Source organism: Hydra viridissima, unplaced genomic scaffold (genome assembly GCF_058129835.1).
Source record: "Hydra viridissima isolate aposymbiotic clone 2 unplaced genomic scaffold, HvirCarnegie_v1 scaffold_14, whole genome shotgun sequence".
Taxonomy (NCBI): Eukaryota; Metazoa; Cnidaria; class Hydrozoa; order Anthoathecata; family Hydridae; genus Hydra; species Hydra viridissima.
This window is the reverse complement of record NW_028324313.1, coordinates 4,082,091-4,103,725: the sequence shown is the minus strand read 5'-3', so window position 1 is coordinate 4,103,725 and position 21,635 is coordinate 4,082,091. Positions and strand designations below refer to the sequence as shown.

The window sequence follows — 21,635 nt, the reverse complement described above, 5'->3', positions numbered from 1 at the left end:
ACTTTAATCGTTAACTTAAACTGCAACGTTGTTTTTTGTTTTAGTCCAGTTTGTTAATATGTCAATCTGACCCAGCATTGTGGACGGATTTGAAAGAAGCACAGCGCTACTGCATTTCTATAAAAGAAATTCCTGATCAAAATGTTGAAGACAAAAGTTTTGAAAAATCTAAAAAAGTAACAAATACCAAAATAAGGTGCTACTCTCATCTGTTTTTCTTTTAATTTGAAAAATGGTGAAATTCGAAAGAGAGACTGGCTTATCTATTTACCATCCACAGGAAAAATATTTTGTTTCTTCTGCTTGCTTTTTCAAGATTCAGAGGACAACTTTGGATCTGGATTCAACGACTGGGCACATGGACTGAGTTCTATACATAGACACGAACAAAGCAAGCAGCATTCTGATGCAGTCCAGTGCTATTTTTGAAAAGTTACATTAAAAGGAAAAATTGATATTCATTTAAAACAGCAGTTGGAGGAGGAAAAGCGTTACTATAGGGAAGTTCTGAGAAGAGTTGTTAAATGCTTGAAAATTTTGTGCAGTCGAGGTCTAGCTCTTAGAGGTGATTCAGAAGAAATAGATGACTTCAGTAATGGAAATTTTCTCGGGGCCTTAGAGTTCTTAGCAAAATTTGATCCATTCTTGCTAAACACTTGGAAAACCGAGGAAACCAGGGCAGAGGAAATGTTTCATACATTTCATCAACAAGTTATGAAGAAATTGTCTAATGAGAAGAATATATCAGCACTTGAATGTTTACAAGCAATTCGTAGGAATAAGTTAGAATCAGTTTTTCCCAATAATGACATCGCATATCGGATTTTTCTTACTCTTCCCATTACTAATTGTAGTGCAGAGAGAGCATTTTCAAAAATGATCTCCGTTCCTCAATGTTAAACGATCGTTTAAATGCTCTTTGTTTAATGACAATTGAAAGAACACTGTTAAAAAATACAAATTTTCAAGATGTTGTAATTGATTTTGCAAATGTGAAAGCAAGAAAAGTTTCTATTTAAATAAAAAAGTAATCTTATGTTTTTGCATTCATTTTAAAATACACTTTTTTAGGAAATGGGCCCCAAATATTTTTCGGCTCCCGGCCCCCAAGACCCTTAATCCGGCCTTGGTCTTCCTGGGGCTCATATTCATAGACGCCGAGAGAAACTTCGGGCCCTGGGTTATTTTTCTTAACGGGCCCTCACTATGATCAATCGTATACCCAGGACCGCTAGAAGCGTGCTCTGACCATTGAAAATAAAATATGAAATTAAAACCTTTAAAGGTCAAAACTATTTAAATCTTTTGAAAGTTAAAGTTAGGAAAAAGTGTACAAAAGTTAATGTTAAACACTGTTTTATAATAGAGCTTTGCGAGCCTTTCGACTCGCAAACAAATTAATAACTTCTTCAAAACTAATTTTCATAGCCATTTTGGCTCAATAGATAAAAGTCCAAAGTCATTTAAATGATTTTGTGTCATTGTTAATCTTATTATGTTTTTTATTCTTTTCAACACGCTAAAAGATCTTTCTGATTGGGCAACTATCACTAAAATTGTGCAAAATAGTCTTATTGCAATTATAATGTTCGGAAACAGCACGTCCAACTTGTTTTTTTTTTATTTTCATTTAATAATTCAACGGGCTGAAGAGAAATATTTTGTATATTGGCATCATAAATTAATTTTAAGTGTAGTATTTCATAGTAAAATGAGTGTAGTTTGTTCTCTATGCGCAGAATCGGGTGTTGCGTCTACAATAAGGGAATAATATTTAAGTTTCTCTTTCCTTTAAAAAACAAGTTCTCAAGTAATCAGCACAGCATGATATGAATTCATTTTGAATATTTGCCGATAAGTAATGTCCTTGCAATCTCTGCTTTTCTTTTTGTATCTGCTTTACGTTTTTTAATGTTTTTCTAAAATCGGATCGTAATGATTTAAAAGTTCTAATAATCCTAGAAAATTTCCATTGTTCGAATCTCCAATCAAATGAGTAACACCCCAGCTAACACAAAACGTTCAAGAAACGTTCGTAGAACGTTAGAAACGGTCGGGCACGTTCTAAGAACGTTCTAAGAACGTTTCTAACGTTCTTCGAACGTACTCGAACGTTTTGTGTTAGCTGGGACCCCTAAAAGCCAATCCACGCTCAGCAAGAAACGAAATTACATATAATAATCGTTATAATAAATCTTCCCATTTCTGTGTCTCATTTTGTATTTGTTTTACTATAAGACAATCAATTTTGGTATGTTTATTAATATTTTTTTCTAAATTTCGTCACTGGATATAACAAAATTCAGGTCAGGTGTTCTATCATAAATTTTTTGTACCCTCTATTAACCTGCCAACTATATTCTGTCGGAAAAATTGATCTTTGCTTACGAAATTTATAAAAATAAAAGACAAGGAAAACAAAACAGAGCATTTTTAGACTTGCTCCAAACTAACCAATCACGAGGAACTATTTCTTTACTTTTTAAACGAAACTTAACAAATACGTAGGGAATTGACTACCGTGTTTATCTACAAGAAATGTTATTAGGTAAGGATTTGGACCTCTTAGTATAGCATCATCTACGTCTTTTGGTGTTACATTTAATTTCCCTATTCCAATATCGATGTTGGACATAGAATAATATGCCTAACATCGATATTAAAAAATTAATATTTGAATAATAATATTTTCTATACAACGTAGTTGTAATATTCGTTAAAAGTTTTAATTTAACGCGTATTTGTTATTTACAAACTGTGCCTAAAACGAAAATTTTAAAATGCAGCATTAATTTTTAATCAAGTAATGTAATCTTTAAAACTGTTAAAGTTTTAAAAAGAAAATTAAAAAAAGAAAAGTTATCGACATCGATGGAAAAAATTCGAATTTTAATTTCGATTAAAATTCGATTGAAAAAGTTCGAATTTTACTTTTACAAAGAAAAATAGAAAGATTAAAAGAAGCATATTATGTTAAAAACTCATATATTTTTTATCTTTAAAATTTTTCGGAAGCGATAAATAAAACTTCATGAAAAAAAGTTCTTTGTACAAACACGGAGCCCCGGGAATCTTCCCCGTCCACCCCCCCTCTCGGCGGTCATGCTCTTACTCTCTTCTTAAGTAATTGCTTTTTAAACAAGTGTAAAATGTATATCATAGAAACTTTCTTGTCCAGATTGTAATTGCAACTTCTTTCCTACCAGTGTTTGTCACAGTAGTATTAAAAAATGTAGCAAACACCTAGTCTGGAACTTCAAAAAATTCCAATAGATTTTGATTGAATAGAGCCTAATCAGGTCCCTGGTAGTATCACTTGGAAAAATGTTTAACAGAAGACATCACAATTCAAGACTGTTTCCCTCTTTTTCATCAATATAATTTTTTCTTATTTCATTTGTTAAGTTTCGAAAATTCTTTATAGCTCTGTTGAGCTGTTTGTCTAATCATATTTTTATTTAACTTTACTCCTGGGTCGTTTTATAATACTAAGAAATACTTTGACCCCTACAACAAAAACCCTTCCAATTCAATCCTTGTAAATAAGGAGACTACTAGAGGTGCAATTGGGGCAAAAGATATCAATTGAAAATGAAAGCGTTACATAGAGCTGAACAAACATGGTTATCGTATTGTCCAAAGTAATTCATCATCGCATGCAGCTGATTCTGATACCAAAGACAAATCAGTAAACTGCCTTGTGCATGGTATTAATGCACCTATGCTGATCCGTGTGAAAATCTCATGGGTGTGTGTGTGTGTTTGTGTGTGTGTGTGTGTGTATGGTGTATATGTGGGTGTGGCTGCATGTGTCTTGTCCCTAAATCTTCTTTTCAAAATCAAAAACAAAAACTTTTTCAAAAAAATCCCAAAAAATCTGCTAGGTTTAGTCCGCCCAATATTTTCCAAATAAGGTGTTATTCTATCATATACAATAAAAAATAGAGATTGATCAAAAAATTTGCTTAGGAAGAGGTTAAGGAAAATCTCATAGAAACATATAGGGAAATCCTTTAAAGTAAAGATGGTTAGTTGAGCAATAACCTTATTAGTACAAGACAAATTTTAATTTTTAGGCTCTTGGTAAACTTGAAATCTACTAATTGATATTAAACTTCCAGAAAAAAAGTCTTTTCATGCTACTTTGTTTCTGGCAACTACCTTCAGTTATTACACGATGGTAGTTGTCGTTGGTTATTAACATTCACTTTAAGTGGCAGAGTTCAGGTTTGCGACGAAGAGCCTGCGCACTAACCTAATACTTTTCAAAAATATACTAGAAATCACTCTTTAAACATCCTGTGAAACAACTCTAATTTCTTCTCTTTGATAATCAGACCGATGTTTTCAATTGTGGTATCTTTGATTTGTGTTATGCAAGTAGCTTGTCGGACAGAAAATCCCCTGTTAATGCTCGGTTTGTTGTGAATGAAATCGCAATCACTTAATGAAATCCTTGACAGACGCTAACTTACATCTTTTCCCAACACTCGAGAAACACTCGGGAAAGCCTCGGGAAAGCCTCGGGAAAGCCGTTGATGTTTTAAGCAAAACCTAAATTTCTTGATTGTTAAACGATTGCGTAAATGTTTTAATTCAAAAATAGATTTTTCATTTTTATAACTGATTTTAGCGTTTAATTTAGTTCAATCACTTGTTTCATAACGATTATAATTTTTTTTTCTTATAGTAACAGATTTATTAAATTTTTTTCCAAAATTTTAAGTGACTTTATTTACAAAATCGTAAACTTGAAATTTACCTTGTTCCAAAAACATTCTATAGTAGTGTGACTTAATTTCATTTTATATACTCTTGTCATATGTTTAGTATATTCCTTATATTCCTATATTATTCTGGTTATCTGGTTATCAATTTGAAAAAATTTCCCTTACCAAAGCCACTTTTAATTTCCCGGGAAAACTTGACTCAAAAGGCCTCATTTCACGGGTCCTATTTTACGGCGATACTAGCAATTGATTATTTCGTTATCACCATTTCTTAATCGGTAAAATATTGTTTAAAGAATTTTTTGCAGACCTTTTGGGACACACATTTGCGTTTTTTTTTACCGAGAAATATAAACAACTTACAAATGGAACAACATTGTTCATTAACACATATGTTGAAGGCAACATAAATCTATTAAAGTTTGACACATAGAATATAAAATTTTGTTTAAACCATACTTTAGCTTTATTAAACCGCTCTTAGAGTCAAAAGTAAGTTTTTCATAGGCACCAGTTATGCTATTTAAAAAATCTATTGCTTTAAGTGTAATCTACTTAATGACGCAGGGTTATTCAGAAATCCTATCTTCACACAGTTATTTTTGCTTCAATATGTCACTGTAAAAAAATCAACTTTTTTTAGTTTTCTAAAAATGTAATTGGTTTTTATTAACATAAAATTACATTTCTGAGTATTTGGAGAAAAAAAAGTTTATTGTGTTTTAGCAATAAAATATTTAAAGCTTCATAATGTGGAATAAATTGTTTTTTATTAAAATTTTTATAATATAGTGAAAATGGAGGATAATATTGTTACCAACAACTTAGATGGGTTTAAACATGATAGTGATGTTCATAAAATTATTGATGATGTATCTTCAAAATGTGATCATCAAATTTTACTAGAGACTGATATTGAAAAAATGACTGGTAATATTGGATATTTTTTGTGAAAGTATTATTTTTGTTATAATAATTGCTAGATATCTTTTGATGAACTGCTGCATTTTTCTCTTTTTACTATGTATTGAACTTTACTATAGTAATAGTTGGTCATTATCAAGAACAACCTCATCTTTTGGACTTATATCTAGGTATTTACATTTTATTGGTATGAGTGTTAAACTCAACTGACTTGAAAATTGTGATCTGGAGCAGTATAATATTTAACAAATTTTCTTTAATCTAGGTGTTTATGTCTTTTTCTTATATCTAATAAGAAAAAAATATATATATCTAATAAGAAAAAGATATAAAATCCAATTAAATTAAGTGAATCACAAGACCTAAAAATAGAATATACGAGTTTAAGACCTTTTTACATTTTGATGTTTTCACTTAAAAAGAAAATTGTTAAATCTAGGTTAACAAGTACTTTTTTTCATGATGCTTCATAGAAATTTGTTAGACTGTAGGATTTAAATAAGTGTTTTAATGTTTTAAATCCTTATTTTTTATAGAGAGAATTATTACGAAGTTGCTCAATCTCATCAAAGATTCCCAAACTCCAAAAATTAGTATGCATCAGTATTGCAAGTACTTGTACTTATTTACAAAGGTATAGTATTTATTGACAAAGTATTTTTAAGAATAAGAAAAGGTTTTGATTTTAAGTAGTTTATCTTATGATATATATTTTTTAATGCTTGATATTTGTATCTTCAGTTTAAGATTTGTTAATTTGCAAAGGCATTATTTATCTTTATTATTCAAATTTTAGGTGAGGGGATATAAACAGTCATTACGATATTTTTCGCATGAAGTCTCAGACTTAGAGATTGTTTTAAAATTACTTAATGATCAAAACTCAAATGATTATCAAGTACGAACTTTATATTTTATTTTTTAGCTTTTAATATTTATTACAGTACTACTCAAAATGAAAGTTTGCAACATGAATTCTCTCAACCCCTAGATTTATTCTATCATATGTAAAGGAAAAAATTCAAATCAATAAAACGTTGTTAACTAGTAGAATAACATAAGTGAACACAACAAGTGTTGATTACAACAATAAGTCAACTCTATCTTATTGTATGCAGTGTGCTATATACAATTCAGACATAATGTCAGTTGCTGCAGGTTTTTTCAATAATGATTGACATTTTGCTCCTCTTAGTTTGTGATGATGAAATTAATGTTCTGAATCAGTGATAACCCACATTCAGCAGTATTATTGACAATCTTCAACTGCTGTGCTTTTTGATGGCTGATGTTATTCTGATTATTTCAGTTGATCAGATCCTCCTGTAAAACATCTACTTTAACATGCATTGTTAAACTTTTTGGTGCTTTCCAAAACAAAATGTGAACAAAGTATCACCTGAGACACGTTACTTTAATCAAGTAGTTCCACAATATTGTAGGGTTGTCATTGCTAATTTTCAACAATGCTACTACTTTCCCAGCCTTCTCAGTTCTAGAGATTTTGGTATCTAAGAAAGCCAATCTCTTGATTTGATTACTTCATATTTACTCTAAGATTACCAAAAATGGCTCAATGCACTGTGAAGTTTTTATGGAGTAATATCAGCTTTACCTCTCAATCATGCTGTCATTTCTCTTTAGCTGTTATTACATCTATTTTCCTTTTATTTTAAGTTTCATGTTGAAAGTACTCAAGCGTCCACACCTTTCTTTTCTGTGCAAAAAAAGAATCTTGATTTAACTTCAAACATCTTAATGTATGGCAACAATCACATGATTAAGACCCCAATTTAATTCATTTTCCTCTTATTGTTCTATTTCTCTTTATCTAGAAGTTACCTTAGAACCACTACCGTAAAACCAGACTTGTGACTTGTTGACACAAAGAGAGCTTTAAATCTATTATGGATCAGTAGAACTCAAAATAATTAACTGGAAAAATTGTGCAAATAACACAGCTTATAGCTGTTAACTGTAAAACTATATTTATGCTAATTATTTTAAAATAGCTATATTTCAATTTGCTTGTATTCAAAACAAGACTTAGAGTCTAAAAATGGTAATTTAAATTTCTATACAAATTAACATGGACATTTGTGCTCTGTATTTCTCTGTAAATTAACTGTAATTTACTGTAGTTTAAATTAAAAAAAAAAAATTCAACTTACTGTTCCATCTCAGAAATCTAGTTGTCCTAGATGGGATGATCAAATAATGTTCACTTGAATTTTTTTTTTTTTAATTTGTTTTATTAATTTTTTTATATTTGATTACATTTATTTTATAAAACTATTGGCAATACATTAATGCTAATGATGAACATTTTTTCCTCACTAAATTAGTTTTAAATAATGAATTAGAAAGGGTTAGCAAAATTTATCTAATTTTGAAAGTTTAAATTAGTTACTAATCACCTACTAAAATATAACTAGGGATGGCAATCCCGGTATCACGAAATCCCGGAATTCCATGCAAATTTTTGATCCTGTAATCCCGGGATTTTTAACAAAAGTTTTCCAGGATTTCGGGAATGTAATAAAAGAAAAATAAAGATAAATAGGGATTAAGTTATAAACTTATTTGTACATTATAAAGTGTCTAGTAAATATAATCTTTGGTAAAATATTTATTTCATAGCTGTATTCTCTTTGCAATGATTAAATTTAATTTCGAATTTTCGGCTTCATTTTCTTCCAAATCGTCACAGAATTAAAGAGTTCTATCTGCTTTTTTCATATTATAAGTTTTAATTAACAATTTATAATAATAAAAAACAAAAAATTTAAAATATTTATAAATAATATTATTGGTTTAATTATGAAGCATAAATAAAAAAAGAGTTATAGTTGAAATTATAAAAAATGACAGGAATAAAAACATTAACTAAGAAAATTTGAAAGTTAAATTCTCACAACAGCAAAAATTAGATAGAACCCTACAATTCTTATGCGACAAAATCTATGCGTGATTCTCAAAAATGTTTCAATAACGGTTTAAATTAATGAAGTTTTCAAAATACACAAGGTTTTTTAAGTAAACAAGCTTTTTTTGCAGTTATTCAAAGTGGTAATAATTTTCACAGTAACAAATTCAGTTAGAATTATAGATTTGATAAAGAAACGTAAGTTGAAGAACTTTAGAAATTTAAAAAAAGTTGAACTTAAGTAAATATCATGAGGAACTACGCTGAATTTAATAGCACAAATCTGATATGGAGACATTTCTTAAGAGGAACAGATGAAACAACCATGTGCAAAGTTAGTACATGCAAAAAAATATTGAAAATTGCTGGTGGTTTAACAAAAGGTCTACATTCCCATTTACTGTCTAAACATAAACTTAAAGTAAAATTACAATTACAAGTACCAAGTTTATCCACTAGAGCTTCAAATTCAAAAGATTTAGAAGAAGAACCTCAAAATAAAAAACCAAAAATCACGAACTATTTTTCAACAAGATTGAAAAAAGAAGAAAATCTATCTGAAGTGTTGGCGCATATGGCAGCAAAAGATGGTATATCATTTAGTACAATTTGTAATTTCATTGATATATGAGTCGGATTAGTTGCACGAAGATATAAAAATGTCCCAAAAAAACATAATACTATCAGAAAAATGGTATTAGACTACTACGAGCAGATTAAAAAGCAAGTTATAAAACAAATAATTGATCAAATATCAAGAGGCTCTAAATTTTCCTTAACACTTGATGAGTGGATTTCTTTTGGAAACTGTAGATATATGAATGTGAATGCACATGAGTTGAAAAGTTATTGGAACTTAGGTTTGATTCGCATTTTAGAGTCTATGCCAGCAGAAAAGTGTGTTTTACTTCTAAAAGAAAGACTCCACAACTTTAAAATAAACCTTGAGGATGGTATCATTGGTATTACGACTGATGGTGCAAGCATTATAAAGAAACTTGGAAAAATTCTAGAAATTGATCAACAATTATGCTTTGCCCACGCTCTACAACTGGCAGTTATATTAGTTCTTTACAAAAAAGACACCAGTCACTTGGAAGTTGATGAAAGTTTAGATGATGAGAACACTGCTTTTGCAAATTTAGATAACAAAGATAATGATTACAATAGTGAATACGTTTATGAAGAAGAAGATTGTACTTGAGATTCGAACGATTCATTGTTAATTAATGAAACATCTGAGGTTACAATAAAACATCAAATTACAGGACCTATTATAACCAAAGTCAGAAAAATTGTAAAAATGTTTAAAAAGATCCCCAACAAAAAATGAAAATTATTTACAAAAGTACTTAAAAATTGAGTTTAGAAAGGTCATCCATTTAATCATGGATTGCAAAACCTGATGGAGCAGTTTGTTTCTTATGCTTGAAAGAGTTGACAAGTTAAAGTATTGTGTTAAAAAGGCATTTCTAGATTTAGAATTGGATTCCAATTTTGATAATTCAGTTAAGATGAACGAAAACGAATATCGAACCATATCAGATTTAGTGGTACTTTTGACTCCCGTTAAAGCAACTGTGGAAGCACTTTGTCAACGAAACGCAACTTTAATTACAGCTGATATTGCATTAGAGTTTATGCTGACCAAAGTAAAACAACAACAAACTGAAATTGAAAAACCATAGTATGCCGCTTTGAGTCACCGAATTAAAGAGAGGAGAACACCATTAAGCAGCACAGTTTATTATCTTCATAATGGCAAGGTTACTTCATCCAAAATCCCAGATGTTTTTGTACCAAATACAAGTGCCCAAAATAAAAAAATTATAATAAACCTAATAAAGCGTCTAAGCTTGGCAGATATAATTACATCAGCAGAGGTGAATAGTGATAGTGATGCTCAAATGAGCGAGACTTTATCAAGCAAGGAGTGTGAAAATAAAATCAAAACTGTTAGTGAAAAATTAAATGAAGTTATGGAAAAAGGATTGGCAGTAACACAAACACTACCTATAAGGGTAGAAATTATAGCTTCTAAAGTTCAATTAGAAATGTCGTTATTTGAAAGTGGTGCCACAAGAGGTAATCATCTTCAAAAAGCATATGATTATATACTATCTATATGGCCAACAAGTGTGGAGTCCAAACGAGCATTCTCAGCGGCTTGGTTTTTATGCTCAAAAAATCAAACGCGGTTAATTGACGAAATGATTGATGCTTTCATTTTTTTTAAGGTGGTACTTTCAAAAATGTATATAATTCATGTATACTCATGTATATTCATATTATTTTTATTTATATTGTGTTATCTTTTTAATGCATTGTTTTATAATTTAAATTACTTAGGTTAATTAGTAAATGAACTATTTTACTTAACTAAAAAATGAAAAATGAATAATTTATTAATAATATAATTGTATTATCAATAAATTAATCATTTTTCAGTGTTTAATGAGTACTTAAAAATTTGTTCTTCACATGCTTCACCACCAATAATTTTTTCTGCTTCCTAATTAATCCTGGGATTTCCCGGGGATAAATATCTTAATCCCGAAATCCAGGGATTGAGAATGTCTGGGATTTTGCCATCCCTAAATATAACTAAAGAAAAGTAAATTGTCAAAAAAAATGGAAGACATCTTTTTTATTTACTTTGATGATTTGTCTTGTTTTATAATGAAATGTTATGAGCTGACTCATAAACAGATCATTTTAAAACTGCAATTTAAAACCACATTTCAGATTGCTTGTGGTTATACAAATGAGTTATGTTGGAAAATAAATCAAAATTGATTATTTGACTTTAGAAGTTTGACAGCTTTCATTCTCATTCTTTGTTACTAACAAAACAATAAAAAGGACAATTTTTACACAATAAATAAAATTTAGAGGAACAATTTTAAATACTTGAGTCAAGTTACTTAAGAGAAATACTTTTAGTCTCCATGCAAGTTTCTATGGCTTATAGATAAATTGTGGATCTTTTGACCTATTTCACAAATTTGTTTATATTCAACTGGATTATCACCTATACATGTTTTTAAGAGTTGTTTTACTAAAACCATTAAAAAGAGTTACTAAGGAAAAAAAAAGCTTAAAAAGTTTGTTATATTTAAAAAAAAGAATTTATATCTGGATCTAAAACTAGTTAAAGTGTCATTACTTTTAGACATGGGAGACCCGTTATGTTTTACTTTTGTGGTTAGCAATTATTTGTATCATCCCATTTGATCTTGCAAAGCTTGATGGTGACTCCAAAGGTAAAAGTATCACAAACAGAATTTATGATGCTGTAATGGTGAGTCTTTTTGATACTAAAACCATGAAAATTAATTTTTTTTATCCTAAAATTCTCTAAATTTTGTTCCAATCATAAGATCAAATCTGAAAAGAAAGATGATCTCTTATATTTAAAAGAAAGAAAAATTTTCCAATAAAGTTGATATCAATGGTTAACAGCCAAATTAACTTAACCAATATTTTTGGTCAACTTTAATTTAAGGCAATTTATTATTTTTATTATCTTTTTATTATAAGTAACTTTTATTTTCCCTCCTAAAAAATTCCCATTAATTCCCATAATCCATTCTGATTCCATTTCCTATTCTGATCAGTATAATCTCCAATTACACAGGCCAACAATAAAATAACAATTTTGCTTAATTCTTATGTTTTTGGATGTGCTAAGTCCAAAAAAAGTAATAAAAAGTTGTATCACCCACCATTTTTTTTTACATTTGAATATGTAGAGTATGAGAAATAAGGTTTTTCATTAAATATTTGTGCATTTTAATATACTACCGTAAACGTTCTTCTTTGTGTACAGCTTTTTGTTTTTAGTCAACTTAATCTCAATTTTCTGCCCATATGCTCTAAATGTGACTAACCGTGGTTATAAAAACTTTCCTAACAGTTTTTGTTATGTATGCGGTGATTTTGTAATTAAAAAACATTAAAGTTTGTTAAAAAGTGTTGTTATATTTTGGAATAATATACATTGAACAAGAAACCTAGGGCCCCATAAAAGGTGTTTAATGTTTGTGTTATGGTACTGTCCCTGGTAAAGCTTAATCATGATCCCATTATTGGTATCAATATTAATTGCAGATTATTCTTAGATTAAAATATCTACTAAAATCTGTAATAAATCAAGGTTAACATTTACAGTGAATACCAAGAAAAACCTTTATGTTAATATACACATTTTTGTTAGAGTAACTGAAAAGCTAACAGAAATATTTGATTTTTACGATTTTGATTAAAAACTTCGTCAATTTACAAGGTTCAACAACGTTATATCTTCTTTTACCACAATCTTTTTATAAATAATGTTACCTAAAAGTGAAAAGTACAAAAATAAATTGTTTTTTAATTGAATAACATAGTTATTAGTTTTTAGCAAGTGGAGTTTGGAATGCTTAAGTTGATTTGAAACATTAATTGACTTTTCTAAAGAACCTAACATTTTTGAAGAATGTCAAGATTCTGCTTACTGCATTCATTTTCTATAAATTGACTGCCTTGAAATGGTTGCATCTGAATATTCAGCTTTACAGGCCAGTCTTTTGCTTTTGGTCTGGATTTAAGCAGGTTCTTGAACAGATGTTTAACAATCCCCAAAAGGAGATGATATTCCATCAGTAGGATCATATCTATAACGAGTTCAGAGTTCAACAAGAGCCAATAAAGTTTTGATCACATTATTAAAATCCCTGGCCTTAATTTTTTTTGATTCCCCTGCAACAAACTTGTTGTGATTCTTCTTCAGAGTTCTTGAGACTCCTCTCTGTCAGAAAGATTTTCATGTTGTAATTAGCATGGTGTTTGCTAGAATGTGATTGAATTGCACACCAAAGGTTGGCAACTTTGAGATTACATGAAATAATTGACCTTGTATTGTTTGTTTTGATAAAATCCTTCAATGTTCTTATAGGGTTCTTGAACTTCTTACTATTGCAATGTTCAATTAGTAGATCAAGTAGAAGTTGTTATCAATTTTAAAGATTTCTCTTAAAGGCTATATGCTTTATCATTTCCCTGCAATCTTTTAATTTTGATTCAAAAATGATCCTCCACTATCAATTTTAGGTTTGATGAGGTAAATCACCTCTATTTAGCTCATTAATCTTAGAATTGTTTTTCAAGTAGCAAATGATTGGTTATTTCTTCTAAATTCTTTCAATGAACAACTTAAATGTTCCAAATGTTGACTATTGACAATATAAATTGAGAGTTTCTTTGCTTCAGCAGCTATTTCTGTTTAAAATATGGCTCAACAATCCTGGTGCCAACTAAGCTAAACAAAATCCCTCATTTAGGAGTTTTTTGGTATTGAGCTGAAAATTTACCATGTTATTGGTTTTGAAAGTGTTGGCAAAGAATGCTTTTGATGATCTTTAGCAAATCAAACAATAATTATATTTTCTAGAATTATTTAGAAATAATATTGGTAATGATTTAATGAAGCCAATTCAAAAACAATTACTTGAAATAGATTGCTTTTAGTTGCTTGGTTGAGCCTGGTGGTACCATTTTAAATTTGTTATGTGAATAGGAAAAACTTAAAGGATAAGCAAGGATTTTTTTTTTCTTTTTTTTTTTTTTGTATTAAAAACAGGTTTTTATTCTTGGAAATTGCTGTAAATATTAACCCTGATTTTTTTTAGACAATTCTCTGCATCCAAATAATTGACAACATAAAAAAAAAGTTATGTTGTGTTCTATAATAAATTCCTCAACTTTGTTAAAAAATTATTTAATAACAAATGAAAAAAACAATTACATTTTCCTACAAAATATTTTACTTATATAATTATTATTCTAAATTAATCCACCTGATTGCATTCTTTTTACTTAGCGCTTTTGCATTACTTGTCTTATGGTAAAAAAGTAAATTAAGCAATAGAGTTCTTAAAACTTAATTTTTTTATAATTTTTATTTGTATCATTTATATATGCTCATTATTTTTAAAATATACACTATTGTTAGTATTTTTAATATTATTATAATAGTATTTATTAACATTTTCACTACTGATATTATTATTTTCATTAAAGTTGTATAATTATTTTCATCTGGAAACTTAAATAACTTTTTTTTGTTTTTTAAAAATTAAATGCAGCTTGAAAAGTTTGTCTTCTTTAGCCATACTTCCTGGCAGTTGACAAATGTAAAGATGCTTGTGCTTATCTACTAGCAAAGTAAGTGCTAAAGGTTTCCTGGTTTCTATTGTATTTGTTTAGCAGGTTTTAAAACTAAGCTGAAACCGGTTGAGAAAATAAAAAATTGACTAATCATGAAAAATTCCTTTTTTAATCTAAAAAAAATTTAAAATCTAATGAAGTCTTCCCTAAGAATTTAAACTATAGTGAAATTCGAATGTTGAGTTTCAAAAATGTTTCTACTAAAATCTATAAAACCTGAACATGAACAGCACTTAACATTTTACTGATGATGTGGAGCAAGGTAAGCATGACTTCTTAATTACTGAAATTTCTTTTTTTTAACAAAGGTGATTTTAAAGCAACCGTAAAACTGTTAAAAAAATTGAAATAACGAATTCAAAAAATTTGAATTATAAAATTTGATTTAAAGTAGTATAAGACTTTTAAAGTTTATTTTGTACTTAACAGGTTTCTGACTCGACCAGATATGGTGCAAGTTAAGTTACCAGAATTTGTGAATACTTCAAATGAACTTTTAATTTGTGTCAAAAGTAAGAATTTAAATTCTTGACAAAACCACATGAAGTTGTAGTATTTACTTATTAATAATTACTTATTAATAATTACTTATTAGTAGTTACTTATATTAGTTACTTTTAAGCAAAATGTTAGTAATAATGCTAAATATTTTAATATTGCTTTCAAATAGACAGTTCTGCCATTAATAATTTTATCTATAACTGCACTATCTGTAACTTTATTATCTCTAATTCTACTTCAACTTCTACTTTTGAAGGCCCATGTTTTATTTTAAAACTTTATAATCAAACTTTGTGATTCTAGTGATTCATGAGAAACCCAACAGCCATGCTACAAATGTAATCAATCTTCAGCAACAACTTATTTCAACATTAGGCACACTGGTAAGTTTTCTGGTGATTTAGTTTTTAAAAGACAAAAGTGTTAAGACAAAACTTTAGAGTTATTTTGTAATAGAATTCAGAGAGCACTATCTTTTTGTTTATATAGTGAAACTGTTGTACAGTAGCCATATTCAAAAACAAAATTGTTTCATTTATTAATAAAATTTATTTCATAACTTCAATTTATTATTGTTTTTATGATTATAAATTTTAGTTTAATAGATGTAAAAATAAAAGTTTTATAGAGATGACTTAAGGTGCAATCAAGTAAGATATAATCAAGTCTAATCATTTTAAGAACTTCTCTTGTTTTATTAGACTCTCATTTTTAAGTATGGAAAAAGAGAAGACCTTTTACCTTATGGTAGATATTTTTCATGTTCTAATCTTTGAATTTTATTCTAATTGTAATATGTAATGCAACAGTAGAGTTTAGTTAGTTTTTGTAAAAAAATGTAAAATTAAAATTAAAAAATAACATCTTGTTGTTTCTTTTTTATTATTTTTTTAGCATCGAATTTATTCAGGTCATTAGAATGTCCGTTTGCGTTAAAAACTGGTAATTCTCTTATACGAAAACTCACTGTAAAATTAGTTCAGGTGAAATAATAATTTTACAGTTTTTTTATTTAAAGATAAATATACAATTTACGTTAAAGTTTATTTATGGAAAACTCTTTAATAAAACACAAAAATTATGTAATAAAATGTGGATCAGATTAAAAAACTTTTTTTAACTTTCTATTTAGAGGATTGGTTTGGTGTTTTTGGCACCTAGGGTTGTTTCATGGAGGTTAGAAATTTAAAAAAAAAAAATTCTTCTTTGCTTTTCTATTAACTACCAAAGTAAAAGTTAAAGTTTTATAGGTATCAACGAGGTAACCGCATCCTTTTACATAATCTTACAGCTGCATCAAAAGAAGTATGATGTAATATATGTATATATATATACTTTCTTTTAAAAAAAAGTTCTTAAAGTTGAGGATTTTAATGCTGTTTTTTATGTTTTATATGTTTCTTTATTATTTTATTGCATATTTAAAAAAAAATGCAGGAAAATTTTCTTTCTTTTTTTTTTTTTTTTTATAGAATGTATGTTTACTTGGAAAACAAAATCAAACAGAAGAAATTGATGAAGTAAAAATATTCTTGCTTTTGATGCTAATGTCTGAAAAATACAGAGGCATATCTAAGGTAAGGCAGGTATGGCATGTGCCATCGGGATAAACTAAAAAAAAAGGGAAAAAACTGAACAAAGCTGAATAAAACTAAAAAAAGATGAAAAAAAACAACTGAAAAGACACAAAGAAGTATTAGCATAAAAATACAAAAATGAAAATAAATTTTTTTTTTATAGATGTAAATCATGTTTAAAAGAGGTTACAGAATCCTAAAATGAACTATCATGATGCAACTTCAGATTTAAAAGCTCTCTAAAATTATTTTCATGATGAAAGAAAAATGTTAGTGACTCACTGAAAGAAGATATTTGTAATGACTGGAATATAAAACTTGAAAGACAATTAAGAAAGAAAAGAAAAAAAAGGTGATACATAGAGAGATGTTGGTGATGAGAAGATTTTAGTTTATCAGAATTGAAAAAAGTTTAGAAAGGAACTGTTGACTGTCTATTCAATGAATTAAAAAGTAGAAATGTTCATTTACAAGAATATAATAAAAGAAAATAATTGATTTTTTCTTGATATGGAAGGATTGTGTTTTAAAGCTGAAAAAAGCTACTTGAAAGAGCATTGTTAAAAATTTGGAGAAGCTTATTTGGAAGTTTATCCCAATATGTGTATACAGTTGCAAATATTACTATCTATTGTGGTTTCAATTGCCAGTTGTGATACTTTCATACTTAAAAGCCTTGATGGGCCAACTAAACATAGAACAAGAAATGACCAAAGAAATTGGCTTTGATAAAGTAATTAAGTATTATAGATTTAATTTTAACAATTTTAAAGAAGTTTTTCTGAAAATAAAATGTAAACAACCTATTGTTAAATAGAGCCACAGAATCCGTATTTGCTACAGGCACCATTTACCTTAGATATGTCTCTGGAAAAATATATTTAAACAATATACAAATGCAAATTGTTTATTGCATATCATTCTTAGTTATACTTATTTTTGTTAGCTACATTTCATTATTAATATTTTTCAAATTATTGCTTACATATTATTACTATTATCGTTATTTCTATCAGTTACATATTATAAATTTATGTAAATTTAATTATATATTTTAAATATTTTATTTGTAGGATTTTGATTTACCAGAGGAGTTGGAATCTATAATAGGTAACTTTATATATGGTCTATGCCCCATACTGTTATTGTAATTTTTTTTACCTGTCTTCAATTTAAATTTCATTAGTTTTTATACATGTACAATTGTTTGTTGATAAAACAACTTTTGTTAATAAGTTATATCTTTGAAAAGTTAAAGAAACTTGCAAAATTTTGCAAAAAGAATGAAAAAGGAAAACAATTCATTATTTTGCCTGGCTTGAGATGAGCTTCGGCAGCAAAAAGTATCCAAGTGAATTTTTCCTCCAATGTCCGTATTATATAAGGTAGTCTCTTGATAGAATCTTGAAATCTTACAGAAATGTTTGTATGGTTTAAGGTTTTAAAAATGGTTGTGATGTTTTACAATTCAAACTGACATTTTTTGTAATTGTTTCTTCAATGTTTGCACAAAATTTTATAATGGGAAAGTGGATATTTTATTGAGTGAGCAGTTTTGGTTTTTAACATCTTCTGAGAGATGAACCAAACTGCAAATGTTATAAACCACAAAGGTTTCAACATAAAATGTTGCAGCATCTTCTTCAAAACAGTTCAGCTAGTCCCTAGCATAAGATAAGTTATGATGCCCAAACTCACTGTTAGAATTCAAAAAAATATAAACAGAAACATGCAGCAAAAGAATATGTTGGTGTTTGTCACTATGAAGCATAGCTTTCAACACAAGAGGACCAGTATAAAGTAAAAACTGCCTGATTAATGTATATGTTATACCAGCTTCACCTTCATCTTAAAGGTGTTTACAAATGAAGGTTTTACCATTTTCTTTGGGTAAGTTATAAAAAGCGTGTATATGAGATTTCAAGTTTGATTGTTTAGAAATTTAGTATTTTTTTGAATATGTTTGATAAATATGAAAGTATATTAATAGAAAATTTAAGAGCAGCTTTACCTTTTAAAAAAAAGTTAATCGGATGCAAAACTAAATTAATATATGCAAAATATATTTATCTCATATGTTAAGAAGTGTATATTCTAACTTTATGGACATTCTTACAGTTAAAACTTTGTTCAATTTCGTGTAAGCATAAAACATACTTCAAATCATCATAGCTTCATATAACAAGCCATTATAATTAGTTTCTAACATTTTGATTTTATTACCATATTGATTTTATCTTTGTTCTTGGAAACTTGGTCAAGATGAGAATTCAAAAAATAAAGTCTTACAGTTATACTGCATTTGAGATCAGAATTGTTTATAGAAATGCCTATCAAAAAGCATATTCTCAGAAAAATTGATAAGTTAAAAATTGCATAAGCTAACTTGAGGTTTAAAAAACTTAAAAAAAGTACTTGAAATATCTCATGCAATAGAAAAAAAAAAAATTTGTTCCCCTGTACTATGTGAGGTTAATTATGGTGCTCCTCTTTGTATGAAGTACTTGTTGTTTATTTAATAAAGCACCTAACAAGGTAAAATTTCATGCATCATTATCATTATATCATATATTTATATATCATCATCAGTTTGTGAGCACTTTTTTTTAGAATTTAACTTTTGTAACTTTTGAAATTTTGTAACAGTCTTGTAACTGTCCTGTTTACGTTTTTTTTTTACTTTAATTTTTTACTTTAGTTATAAAAAACCGCATTTTACCACACAGCAATCTAATATTTGTTACAAACAAAATATTTTTTGATTGCTCAATAAAATGTGCAATTAACTTGATTTTTCTTGCATATGTAAAATATTTTAATTAAACAATAAATTAAGGAAGCCCTTTTTGTAAAGTTCTTCGTTTAAAAAGAAAAAAAGAGAAGACAAACAAATAACTAAAGATAAAATAAACTAAAAATAACTAAAGAAATTCTTTAGGCAACAATTTTACTGATTGTATTAATCTAAAATTTCATTAATTATAGTATTTTATCAATTCTATTAATCAAGTAACAGTGGTATTATTTGTTAACCTTCTATTATTATTATAATTTGTGTTAAAAAAGTTTTAAAAGCTACCACAATCATTAAAGTTTTAAGTTCTACAATAAAGAAAAGAACCCAAGAAATTTATATTTATGGTCGAAATTTATATTATGTCTTACTACTGCTGTTCTTAAACTTTCTGCCACACTCTTTTTAATGAAGTATTTTTAAATTATAATTTAGAGACTTATATAGTTGAACAAAAAAACAAGTTTACATGTTTGATTGTTTGACAAAGTTTTTTTTGTTGTAGTTTGGTATATAAAATTCATACTTAACAGTTACTTGTGTGATGTTGAACACAAAAGTTTTGATGAGAAAGTTTCTAAAGTTTGAAGTTTGTTACAAAACTTTGCTTGTTCAAACAATTATCCATCTTTTGTTTATTTTGTCTATGAACAAATACTTATAAAACTTATGAAATAAATAAAAAACTTTAAGTAATAAAAATGTTTTTACAAATATTCCCTCTCTTTTTTTCTTACATTTTGTATAAAAGTATGCATTTTTACATTTTATGTACATCTGCTTTTACATTTCTTTTGAAGAAATGTAAAAACAGATGTACATAAAATGTAAAAATGTATACTTTTATTCGAAGTATTTTCCCTTAGAGTTGTTGATGATTGAATTAAAAAGTTGACAATTTGTTTTTTCCCTTAGAGTTGTTGATGATTGATTTAAAAAGTTGACAGTTTGTTTTTTTCCCTTAGAGTTGTTAATTATTGGATTAAAGGATAAAGATACAATAGTTCGCTGGTGTGCAGCAAAGGGGTATGGTTACTAAAGTTATGGTTACTTAAGTTCTTAATTTTCTTTTTTTTAACTACATAAATGTATTCAAATAAAAAATAACATGGAAGTTTTTAGCCCAGGTTGGTATACAAAATGACCTAAAAATCCAAGAGCAAAACCCTGCATAAACCCACTTTTTGGGTTTTTCAAGCGTTTTGCTCTTAAGTTTTTGATTTGGTTAAATACCAGCAGATTTTTTTATTTAGTAATTTTAAAACTTATAAAACTAATTTAAGAAGACAATTAACATAAATAATTATGAATTATATAAATAATTATGATCATGATTGTTAAATTGATAGTAGACTATTATGACTATCATTTAATTTGTTGTATTTTAAATGTCTAGTAAATGCTGAATGACAATCAAGCACATGTTCACACAAATATTTTTACTTAATAGTCTATGACTGAATAGTTTAGCTTACTATAAGTTACATTTTCTACATTCATACAGAAAATATAAATCTAGAGTCAATATAATAAATGTAAAAATTTTAGTAACTATCAAATTATTATGGGTATAATGACTCTAAAATAGCTTTGTCCTCATATATGTACATTAACCTTATTAAATATGCATTATTACTATTACTACTATATATGTACAATTACTATATATGTACAAATTGCAATGAATGATCATTAATATGATACATTAACTATTATTATTATTAGTAAGTGAGATTAAGTCAAGTAACTAATTTAATTATTAATTATATGACCTCTTAGCCTTTTGAGAATTATTTTTCAATAAAATTTTTTGAGAATTATTTTGAACCCTTGCTCTTACTCTTAATGTGCTTATTTTGTAGTACAAATGTATGAATTATAATTTTAAAAAAATCCTTTTCTAAGCTATTTTATCCTTTATGCAGTATGCTATCATTCATTTATTTATTTATTATTCATTTATTTCACAATTTGAA

At 27.7% G+C, this 21,635-nt stretch overlaps 1 protein-coding gene across 6 annotated transcripts in view; it reads left to right on the top strand.

Moving 5' to 3' along the window:
• Positions 1 to 2,143: 2,143 nt before the first annotated feature.
• LOC149878914 (tubulin-specific chaperone D-like) overlaps positions 2,144 to 21,635 on the top strand; it is a 47,504-nt gene continuing 28,012 nt past the window's right edge. For 2 of the 6 annotated variants that reach the window (XR_016446812.1, XM_090071327.1), the window contains exons 1-16: positions 5,071 to 5,222; positions 5,523 to 5,660; positions 5,774 to 5,824; positions 6,191 to 6,288; positions 6,451 to 6,552; positions 11,753 to 11,881; positions 14,729 to 14,784; positions 15,217 to 15,299; positions 15,592 to 15,671; positions 15,990 to 16,035; positions 16,183 to 16,271; positions 16,421 to 16,464; positions 16,539 to 16,593; positions 16,761 to 16,808; positions 17,939 to 17,975; positions 20,625 to 20,685. Coding sequence is in view for 3 of the 6 variants with exons in the window: in XM_090071327.1 (XP_089927453.1) it covers position 5,222; positions 5,523 to 5,660; positions 5,774 to 5,824; positions 6,191 to 6,288; positions 6,451 to 6,552; positions 11,753 to 11,881; positions 14,729 to 14,784; positions 15,217 to 15,299; positions 15,592 to 15,671; positions 15,990 to 16,035; positions 16,183 to 16,271; positions 16,421 to 16,464; positions 16,539 to 16,593; positions 16,761 to 16,808; positions 17,939 to 17,975; positions 20,625 to 20,685 (1,118 nt within the window). In the remaining 3 variants the exon portion in view is untranslated. Of the gene's footprint in view, positions 2,252 to 5,070; positions 5,223 to 5,522; positions 5,661 to 5,773; positions 5,825 to 6,190; positions 6,289 to 6,450; positions 6,553 to 11,752; positions 11,882 to 14,728; positions 14,785 to 15,216; positions 15,300 to 15,591; positions 15,672 to 15,989; positions 16,036 to 16,182; positions 16,272 to 16,420; positions 16,465 to 16,538; positions 16,601 to 16,760; positions 16,809 to 17,938; positions 17,976 to 20,624; positions 20,686 to 21,635 lie in introns of those variants that run through there. The other 4 variants (XM_090071328.1, XM_090071330.1, XM_090071329.1 and 1 more) reach the window with 4 other exon arrangements.